At 43.2% G+C, this 11,131-nt stretch overlaps 1 protein-coding gene across 1 annotated transcript; it reads left to right on the top strand.

Moving 5' to 3' along the window:
- The first annotated feature begins 5,895 nt into the window (after positions 1-5,895).
- On the top strand, positions 5,896-7,241 carry LOC127237925 (high mobility group protein B3). The gene has a single exon (XM_051206356.1). It carries the CDS (start codon positions 5,943-5,945, stop codon positions 6,543-6,545), a length of 603 nt encoding a protein of 200 aa, XP_051062313.1. The 5' UTR covers positions 5,896-5,942; the 3' UTR covers positions 6,546-7,241.
- The last annotated feature ends 3,890 nt before the right edge of the window (positions 7,242-11,131 follow it).

Genomic DNA, 11,131 nt, shown 5'->3' with positions numbered 1-11,131 from the left:
GAAATAATCAGCTCCAGCTTGACTTAGAGGAAACATTTTTGAAAGATTGCTTGAAGAATTTTTGAGATGGCTAGAACCAGCCAAAGTCCCAAATCACATCAAAAAACGTGGCCGATACATTATGTCACACTGTTACCTCTACATGACTCTTTGTTACCTCAGATGTCACTGAACAGAGCCTTATCAGGACAGTGTGACAGCTCCCATACATGGTTTGCTACTGTCCCTCCTCCAAAATCTGCTCATTCAAATTTTAGGAAGAGGGCTTCTGCTTGAATGAGACAAAGTCATGTGCTTGTACACTTGGAAAATGATTTGTCTCCTACCCAGACTCACAAGACCAAAAATCCCCCAAATATAGGGAATCTGAGGATGCTGGGAAGCATCAGCAGCAAAATAATGATGAAAGTTGACTGGAATTTTAACTACAGTAATGAGGATCAGGGCATGTGGGGTTAATTTTAAAGACCTTTGTTTCCATCTGGCTAATGTCCAAAAATTCTCTTTGTTCTTAATACTTCTGTGATCATAGATGGTTACTTAACTGTTCCTTGTCTTCCCAAGAAGGCAATTTTAGCATGGTACTTAAATCCTCCAAACCAAGTAAAACTGAAAGTTTTGGCTGTGAATTGGCTCTTGGGGATGGTACAAATATTATCTATCATCTGGCAACAGGTTCTTCCTTAGACAGATATTCCAGAATTCAGACTTGAAGGTCTCATGCCTGGATCCTATATTCCCAGAGCAGGTTAAATTGCTGTCAAGGGACCCACAGTTTCCTAAGAAGATGCTCACAATGTCTGTGTTCAGTTTTCCCGGTCCTCCATTCTAAGCTGGAGTGATTTGATCCAATTTGATCACATGGAATCTGAAAGTATATGAATAGTTACCTCTTGAGACAGAGGGCCTGTTTCATTTAGAAATTGTTGGACAGTTACCTTGTTCTCAAGCCTTTATTGACCCATGACTTGTGAGACCTGTGCCTCAAAATTCTAAACTTCTCAAGAGAGAAAGCTGTTGGGCTTTCCTTTGTGCACACTCATTTGTTCAAGTTTTCTCTTCTAGGCCAAAATAACCACTGTCCTTCTATTGAGCATTTGTGGGTCTGTTTTCTCTGTTGATCTCATTTCTTGATGTGTCTGCTTATTTATTTATTTATTTATTTATTTATTTATTTATTTATTTATTTGGCCAGGCATTGCAAATGTAAAATAGCAATTCTGGATGATGGTATTTCCTCCAAAAGAATTTATCTTCATTTCCACTAAAGGATAAATGTAACACAAATAAATAAATGACCCAGAGACTAATACTAGGGTTCAAGCTTCAAGCTGAATATTAGAAAAGCAAAGCAGTCAGGCACTAGCTTCTTACATCTACTTCAGGCTGGTCCTGTCCCCACAAGCTCTCATAAAACCTCAGACTGTAACCTTTCCTCAGCGTGGCTGGAGAATGAATGCCTCTATGAGGCCTGGCTTCTGTCGTATATACTTTCCCAATGTTGGGATTAAAAGTGTGAGCTATAATCCTCTTTTAGACTTATTCACTCTTGTGTAGATCTGGGTGACCTTGCACTCAGATATCTGTCTACCTCTTAATCCTAAATTCTAGGATTAAAGGTGTGTACCACCACCTCCTAGCTTCTGGCTGCTGGGATTAAATGTTGTGGCTGACTTTGATTTTCTGAATCCCCAGTCAAGTTTTAATAAATCACAAATAATATATCACTACAGACAAATTAGCAACAAACTACTTTAATACAACCAGAGATGGTTAATTCAAGACTGTGTTTCTCTGGTGTGTCCGGCTGGTCTCTGCAGTCCCACTATTTTAGGATTTATCAATTAATCACTGTTCTTCTGTCCTTGTTTTGCATCTGACCTTTTCTAACTATTAAGCAGGTTTCTACGTGCATTCATTATCTACTGCTTTCTTCGAAGTTAGGGGTGTAAACTGTATCTACGTCTATATTTTTTTGGTGTGTGTATCAAAACAGTAATTTTTTTCTTTGCCTCCTTTTGTAAATTGGCTGGTTTACACGAAGCCAGTGACATGATTTATTAATTCCACGTGAATATTCGTTTTTAAAAATATTCTATGTGATACTTATTGAATCACTAGGAGACCAAGTCTACCACAAGAAGGAGAGGCAAAGGACACAAGGCTGTTTGAAAGACATGGTGTCACAGTGTGTCTAAGTGCACAGTGCAGCTGAAAATACAACAGAGGCCACCGGTTCTGTGTACTTGCACATAGGAGTAGTTATGTCTTTAAACTTCTCTATGTCATTTCTTCCAAAGGCAAAACCCAACTCAGTGTTTATTTTTAGATGCATGTCTATGGAAGGCCTGCATGGTAGCAGGATGATGTAAAAACATTTTTTTGTAGAGCAAGAAGGTCCTCCCATGTCCTCTGAATGGCAGATGGGACTTGTGGATCGCCTCCTAAAAATCTCTCTGCTATCTTCTTTCCTCCAGGCAGAATGTCATACTCAGCTTATTTGACTTCAGTTGAGTGAGGTATGAAGATGCTTGTTTTGATTGGAATAAAGGAGAGCACTTTAAAATGTGTTTCTTTGATTTTTGTGTGGTTTCTGATAAAATAGATAAGCTTATCTGGGGGTCCTCTGTGGGAGTTGTAGGAGAAAGGAAATTCTAAGTGAATGAAACAGACAGAAAGGCTTTATCTAGAGAGTTACGGCATGGAAAAGGTAACTGGCAGAATATGATGGTGTGTGTGTGTGTGTGTGTGTGTGTGTGTGTGTGTGTGTGTTTTGCTGAGGATTAATTTCAAAATTCAAGATGTCACACATGCTAGACCCATGCCATGCCATTAAATTACACACTCATCCCAACTTTCCATCGTTTTCTTTAAAAAAAGGGATCTCCCATGTTGCCCAGACTGTATCCATCCTTATGGGTTCAAGTGATCCTCCTGCCTCAGCGTTCCAAGTAGCTGAGACTAAGGTACAGTTAAGCAGCAATGTGACCAGCTTTAAATCACGTCTACAACTGCGCTTGGTGGTGCAGGCTGCAATTTGTCAGTCAGGAGGAGGGGGCAGAGGATTACAAGTTCAAAACCTGCCTGGGAGACTCACACACACACACACACACACACACACACACACACACACACTATATGACTGTGTGATTGGAGGGGGTTAAATTTCCTCTCTAAATGTATATCAGACTTAAAGTAAAAAAAAAAGTTTCAGTTTGAACCTTTAACCCTGAATTTTCCAAAACACAACTTTTTGTTTTTGAGACAGGATTTCTGTATGTAGCTTTGGAGCCTGTCCTGGAACCTGATCTGTAGACCAGGCTGGCCTTGAACTCACAGAGATCCGCATGCCTCTGTTTGCCAAGTGCTGGGATTAAAGACATGCACCACCATAGCCTAGCTACACAAGGTATTTTTAATCACCTTGTTTAAAACAAAGTAATTGCAAGAATATTCCCTAACAAAAGTTTTCATAAAGATGAAGAAGGAGAGACAATGTGACTGGATTAAATGTGTCCGGCTTGAAGCTCGCTCTTCTCCTGACTCTTGTCCTCCTGGGGACTGGGTGAGACATCACCCTCCCTGTTGCCACTCTGGAAAGTTCATTTTGGTGGTTTGTTTAGGATGTGAGATTGCGTCATTCTGAGGACCCAGCTATGCAGTGCTGATGTAGCACGGGGCATCGTGGAGCTCTTATTGTGTGCCAGGCCCTGCTAAGGGCTTTTAGGACTTATCTTACTAAATCCACATAGCTACTTGGTGTGACACCAAAAGATATCTCGGGAGATCTTTTGTGACCACCAAATCTCCAGCAGGACCTTAAAATAAACATTCTAAGTCAAGAGCAAACCCGGCTTCAAGCACGGCTCCTCACATCCCTCTCCAACCAGCGCTGCCCCTAAGCCCTGGCTGTGTGGGCATCCTGGCACCGGCGAGCAGCAGTTATCCAGACCACAGATCCGGGAAGCCAGGGCCCGGAAGATTATGTAAGTTGTCCAAGGAGTCTTCAGCTAGGAAGAGGTAGACTTGAGATCCAAGACCAGGCTGTCTGACCAGATTGACTGGGCTTTAACCTGTATCTTATACTGAGAAAAAACTGGTTTGGACAGTTGGCCCAGGAAGGACCTTGGAAATGTTATTTACTAGGTACAAGTGTGTAGTCTTTTTTTTTTTTTTTTTTTTTTTTTTTCCTCCTTTGGTTTTGGTTTTTGAAGACAGGGTTTCTCTGTGTACCTCTGGCTGTCCTTGTTCTGTAGACCAGGCTCGCCTGGAACTCACAGAGATCCGCCTACCTCTGCCTCCCGTGCTGGGATTAAAGGAGAACCCAGCTTCTCCTACTTCTGCAATCACAAAATCATCCTGGCTCAGAAAGAAGCTGGCCTCGGCAGTGTGTGAAGCACCCAGTTTTGTTCAAGGAAATGTTTACACTAATATAGACAATCACTCCCATACAATTTGAATGTAACATTGTATAAATTGTCAGGGTTTGTAATGTAAATGAAAACTGCTGTTTGTTAAACACACTTACATTGAGGTTTGCTACTCCTCAAGCCCTGTCCTAAGTGAGACACAAGGCAGGCATGGTCCTGAAGTCACTGTGTTCAGTTTCCAAGAAGGAGACAGACATGGGAAGTAAACAAGTAGTTTAACAAGCCAACCAAAAATTGTAAGTGTCCTGCAGGGAATTAAAACTGGGGGATAGCAGAATGGGATGGCCTGTTTAATATGAATTGGCCAGCAAAGATGGCCTCTGCGCTGAGATCTGAAGGAGAGGCCTGCTGGAGGAAGAGCTGGGCCAGCAGTCTGGGAAATCCAGAGAGAAGGGGACAGGGAGGAGGGTGAGATGGTAAGAGGAAGATGAGACCAACAGAGAGGCCTTGGGCCATGGCTGCAAGTACATTTTCTTTTCATTGTTTTCAAATTCCATTTCCACTTATTTAATGTGTGTGTGTGCATGCTACAACACTGAAGATGACGTCAGAGGACAATATCCGGCACTCAGTTCTCTACTTCTGCCTTGTGGTTCCCAGGGAAGGTCCAGTCCACAGGCTTGGGGACAAGAGCCTTTACCCCTGAGCCCCTGAGCTGTGTCTCAGCCCGATTTGATAGTGAGGAAGGGTCTCACTACACAGCCCAGATGACCTTTGCTCCCAATCTTCCTGCCTTCAGTGACTTCCTAGTGCCAAGATTGCAGACGTGTGTCTGCACGTCTAGTCCAGGAGTATAATTTTACCAGAAGAATTTGAAGAAAAACGTGAAGACCACTGACTGACAGATTTTAAAGAGGGCGGTCATGGGCAGGGAGATGGCTCAATCTATAAAGTGCTTGCCTTTCCAGAAAACTGTCCAGATTTTTAACCTCTTTCTAGGGGGCCAGTTCTTTTAAAGTTCCATCTGCAAGTTCAGCAACAAAAATAGAAGCCCGGGGCACTGGCGCCTGAGCCATAACTCATGTCAGGGCACATCCTGCTGCTGAGTGCCGCTGTTTTTCCACTGTGAAACATTGCTGGGACCAGATTCTCAAAATAGCGCTCTGACTCCGGAGCGTGCCAGCATCTCACTGGAGTTATCTGGTCCTCCCAAGAGACCAGCAAGAATTCTCGGCTCTGGGAGCCTTGGAGTATCTCCACCCCGGTGCCAGGCCAGACTTAGCCATCAAGGCATAACGTCAGGGAGCCGCAGGCAGTTGGACCCATGGGGTAGCAAGTGGGAATGTAGACACAGGGGCCGGCCAGCTCCTTGTCTCCACGCGGGGCCGGAGACCCTGGCATTATATACAGGAGCACTCTGGCTTCGGAGTGCAAGGTCAAGACTATGGTTTTGTGGTTCTGCAAAGCCGGCCTTTGCCACCTTCTGCGTTATGCTTACTCCTACTTAGAATTTACCGAATGGGCCGCGCGTCGTGCCCTGCGCTGCCCAGACTAGCGAACAATACAGTCAGAATGGCTAAAGGTGACCCCAAGAAACCAAAGGGCAAGATGTCTGCTTATGCCTTCTTCGTGCAGACATGCAGGGAAGAACATAAGAAGAAAAACCCAGAGGTCCCAGTCAATTTTGCAGAGTTTTCCAAGAAGTGCTCTGAGAGGTGGAAGACAATGTCCAGTAAGGAAAAATCGAAGTTTGATGAAATGGCAAAGGCGGATAAAGTCCGCTATGATCGGGAAATGAAAGATTATGGACCAGCTAAAGGAGGCAAGAAAAAGAAGGATCCCAATGCCCCCAAAAGACCACCGTCTGGATTTTTCTTATTCTGCTCCGAATTCCGCCCCAAGATCAAATCCACAAACCCTGGCATCTCCATTGGAGATGTGGCAAAAAAGCTGGGTGAGATGTGGAATAACTTAAGTGACAGTGAAAAGCAGCCTTACATTACCAAGGCCGCAAAGCTGAAGGAGAAGTATGAGAAGGATGTTGCTGACTATAAGTCTAAAGGAAAGTTTGATGGCGCCAAGGGTCCTGCTAAAGTTGCCCGGAAAAAGGTGGAAGAGGAAGAGGAGGAGGAGGAAGAGGAAGAAGAGGAGGAGGAAGAAGAGGAAGATGAATAAAACCTCTGTCTCCTTGTGAATACATTAGAGTAGGAGAGCGCCGTGATTGACACATCTCGTATTTGAGCCGTGTCTATTGCCCTTGTTAGGTTTAATTACAAAATTTGATCACGATCATATTGTAGTTTCTCAAAGTGTCAGTGGTTTACATGAAGTGGCCGTGGGTGTGCGGAGCGCCCTGAAACTGTATCAAAGTTGTACATAGCTCCAAACATTTTTAAAAAGAAAAGGCACTCTCGTGTTCTCCTCACTCTGTGCACTTTGCTGTTGGTGTGACAAGGCATTTGAAGATGTTCCTGGAATTTTGTTTTCAACTCGTAAGGTAGTGTTAACTATATGGTTGGTTATTGGCTAGAAATCCTGAGTTGTCAACTGTACATATCTATAGTTTGTAAAGAAAACAAACAACCCAGACAGATTCTTGATGCTCCTTGTTTGACGTGGAGGCTGTGAGGGGAAGATGCCTTTGGAGGAGGCCGTAGCTCAGGGCGTGCACTGTGAGGCTGGACCTGTTGATACTGCGGTGGGCATCCATTTAGCTTCAGGTTGTCTTGTTTTTGTATATAGTGGCATAGCATTCTGCTGACATTCTTAGTTGTGGAAAAGGGGGGAGGGGTCAGCTGGCATGAGAAGTGTTTGGATTTTTCTTCAGTTAAGTGCCGTAGATTTAAAACCGTTTTTAAACAAACTGTAGAACTCATCACTGTCAGCAAAGCAAAGAACTACTGCATCAATGAAAGTTCAAGAACCCTCTGTACCTAAACGCAATTTGCAACATTCTGTTATTTTTTGTATGTTTAGAATGCTGAAATGTTTTTGAAGTTAAATAAACAGTATTACATTTTTAAAAAAAAAAAAAAAAAAAAAAAAAAAAAGAATTTACCGAATGGGTTTAGGGAGCAAACAGCATTTTCAATACTCTGGCATTTACTAGATAGTACAACCTAGAAATAGTGATTGTACACCAGAATCCAACAAACTGGAATCAGTACTCCCAACACTTAAATCCATGAGACCTTGCCCGAGACTCTCAAACACTTGCAGAATAAGTTTGTTAAATGTCTGTGGTCTCGTTTTCCCGACTGGAAAGGACTGCGGCTCCCTAGAAAGCTGTTACAAAGACAATGAGCATATTAAAGATATATAAGTTAGCACAACCACATTTTATTTTTCTTCACAGAAGAAAAAAAAAAAAAAGACCTCCCAATGTTTCTTACTCTGATTCTTACCACCCCCTTGCCAGATTTATCTGTTCAGTAAATAAGCATCACATGGGCACAGCAGTAAGTACTGAAGAAAAACCTTGAGTAAGATATTATCCAGGGCCACAATCTAGAACAGTTGTTCTCAACCTGTGGGTCATGACCTCTTCCGGGGTTGACAGCCCTTCACAGGGATGACCTAAGACCATTGGAAAACACGGATATTTACATTACAATTCACAACAGTAGCAAAATCGCAGTTAGGAAGTAGCAACGAAAATAACTTTTTGGTCTGGGGGGGGCAGCTCAGCATGAGAAACTGTGAAAGGGTAGTAGCAGCATTAGGAAGGGTGGGAACCACTGGTCTAGGGCTGTCTGTGAGGAACTGTGTTAACTAAGGGCTGCAGCGTCAGGAAGGGTGATAACCACTTCTCTAGAAAGATCCATCTGCTCAGTCCATTCGATGTGTACACATGCTTCAATGCCTGGGAATCAGTACCACCTACTCATGGCCATCCCCATTATCCTGAGCTTGAAGGACACAAGACACAAATCCAGGGCTCCCCCTGAATCTACGCTCAACTCTGAAGCTTTTGTTTGATGTCAGAGTAACCCTGTAGACCCGTGAAAGATAATGAACAGGCTGAGCCATTCCTTGTGAAAACGAGAGTGGACGAGAGCATCCCACCTTGGCCAGGTGTCCCTGGTGTTTCTTGGTCTCTTCCTACATCTGCATCATCAGAGCAGTCCACCTGTCATTTCCTACGATGAGCTTCTTCCTAGCGGGGGCCTTTGAACATGCCAGCCTCTTGGTCTAGGATGCCGTCTTCCAGGCCCTTTGGATGATAGGCTCCTCCCCTTCCTTCTGCATCAGGCAAAGGCCATATTTCCAGAGATGTCCCCTGATGACTGCAGTCACTGTTCCCTGCTGCAGTGCCCTGTTAGCTGCTTTCACAACCTGCATCTTATTTCTGTGCTCACTTGCCACTTGACTCTCCCTCAACAACATGAGAAGACAGTCTGTATCTTACCAGAAAATAGAGAGCTAGTTGGGCATGGCGACACACACCTTGAATCCCAGTACTCTGGAGGGAGAGGCAGGAGGATCCCTGAATCAAGGCAGCCTGTCTACAAAGTGAGTTCTTGGAAAGCCAAGGCTACACAGAGAAACCCTCCCTCGATAAACAAAACACAAACAACACTCCCCCCAAATAAACAAACAAACAAGAAGACTACAGGAAAGAGAGGGGCCAGAGAGTTGCCTGAGTGACTAATGGCACTCTGCTATGATCTCATTTGATAGGAGGAGCTCTGGACCCTGTGTAAGGGTTAGTGCACATCTGTTAAGGATTAGTAATAGTGCATGCTATATGTTTGGAGCTGGAGCTCCAAAGCCTTGTGTGTGCTAAGCAATTACTCTTCCACAACGCTACCTCATCAAACAGTTTGTTAATTTCACCCAAAAATTTTTTTGACACACCACCTAATTCAAAGATGTATGCCCACATGTACCTTGTGCTGGGTATTTAGAGACTACAATGTCACACCACGTCACAGCAGTTAGGTCTCAGGCGGATGGGGTCCCAATGGGAGCTGCTTATTCAGACCTCCAATTTTGAACAAGTTTCCAGGCATTGCTGATGCTGGGGAATTGCATTCAGATCCCAACAACACCTCTCTGGCCTCAGTTTCTTTTCTTACTCTCTCTCTCTCTTTTTTTTTTTTTTTCTTTTAGATTGTATTTATTTATTTTGTAGTGTTCTGTCTGCATTGTGTCTGAATACCAGAGGAGGGCACCAGATCTCATTATAGATGGTTGTGAGCCACCATGTGGTTGTTAGGAATTGAACTCAGAACCTCTGGAAGAGCAGACAGTCCTCTTAACCTCTGAGCTCTCTCTCTCTCTCTCTCTCTCTCTCTCTCTCTCTCTCTCTCTCTCTCTCTCTCTCTCCAGCCCCTGAACTCAGTTTCTACACCTGAAATGGGGTGGGGGTGGGGTTAAGAAGTTTCAATGAGGCCTCATCTCTGGTCATTGTTTTTAAAGTGTGGATTACTATTTTGCAATAAAAGGAATTCCCAGCAGCACTAGCTGATGAAACAGGCTGGGCTTCTAGGGGTGTTTTATACTGTGCCTTGCCATCTGGCGACTGCTAAGTACTTTTAAACACTATTGCAGCTCTTGAGCATTTAAAATTTGCTACATATTATTCGGTCTCCAATAGGCAAATAAATAAACAACAAACAAACAAGGCTGGCACAAATGAATCTTTTTATACGAACAAAGTTTAATCTTTATGCGTTGTGTATTGCATCGTGGGTGTTTGCCTGCATGTGTGTTGTGCTCACCAATGCCAGAAGAGGGTGCTAGATCCCCTGGAGCTAGATTTAAGGTGATTGTCAGACTCCTATCATGAAGCCAAACTCAGGTTCTCTGCAAGGTCAGCAAGCACTCTTAACTGTGGAATTATCTCTCCAGGCCCTCAGACAAAAGAAAAAAAATTATTATTACTTTTTTTTTAAAATAGTTTTTTTATATATTCTGATTTTTGTTTTTCCTCCCCCAACTTCTCCCAGATCCTCCTAGTCTCTCCTCCCCACCCAGCCAAATCCAAACTCTCTCTCTCTCTGTGTGTTTCTCTCAGGAAAAGTCATTAAAATAAGCAAATACATTAATTAATTAATTAATTAATTAAATAAGGTAAAATAAAATCAAACAAACCAGAATAGGACAAAACAAACAGAAGAAAAGGAGCCAAAGGAAAAGCACAAGAAACACAGAGACATGTTATGAGTAAGGTTTTTCCCTGCGGGCCTGGGCCCCACCATGCCAGCCCCAAATAACACACAGAGACACTGTATTAGACATAAAGCTGTTGGCCTGGTACTAGTGTTTCTTATCGGCTAGCTCTGTCTTAAATACTAACTCATTTCTATTAACCTAAGTGTTTCCACCTGGTCTCATCTTACCCGAGAGAGGGGCTCACGTTCTACTCTCTGTCCTCCATCTTGAATCTCCTCCTTCCTACTTCCTCTCTCCTCCTTGTCTCCTAGTCCCGCCCATCTTGCGTTCCTATTGGCCAACAGTGCTTTATTCATTAACCAACAAGAGAAACATATTTACAGAATGACATCTCCCATCAAAGACACACACACAGAAAACCCACATAAACAAAATCGGAAACCGTGGTATATAGACAGAAGACTGGTAAGGGTTAAAAATATGCCCAGACAAAGCATTATGACACATAAACTTCCAATAATACCATTGAATTCACCAAATTAAAACAAAAACAAAACTAAATTGTCACAGTACTTTTCCCAGGGCAATATGAATGAAGTCGTATCCATCCTAGGTAAGGCATCAGTGACTCACCAAAGAAATAA

The sequence above is a fragment of the Phodopus roborovskii genome, unplaced genomic scaffold (assembly GCF_943737965.1).
Source record: "Phodopus roborovskii unplaced genomic scaffold, PHOROB, whole genome shotgun sequence".
In the NCBI taxonomy this organism is placed as follows: Eukaryota; Metazoa; Chordata; class Mammalia; order Rodentia; family Cricetidae; genus Phodopus; species Phodopus roborovskii.
This window is presented reverse-complemented; position numbering and strand designations above follow the sequence as displayed.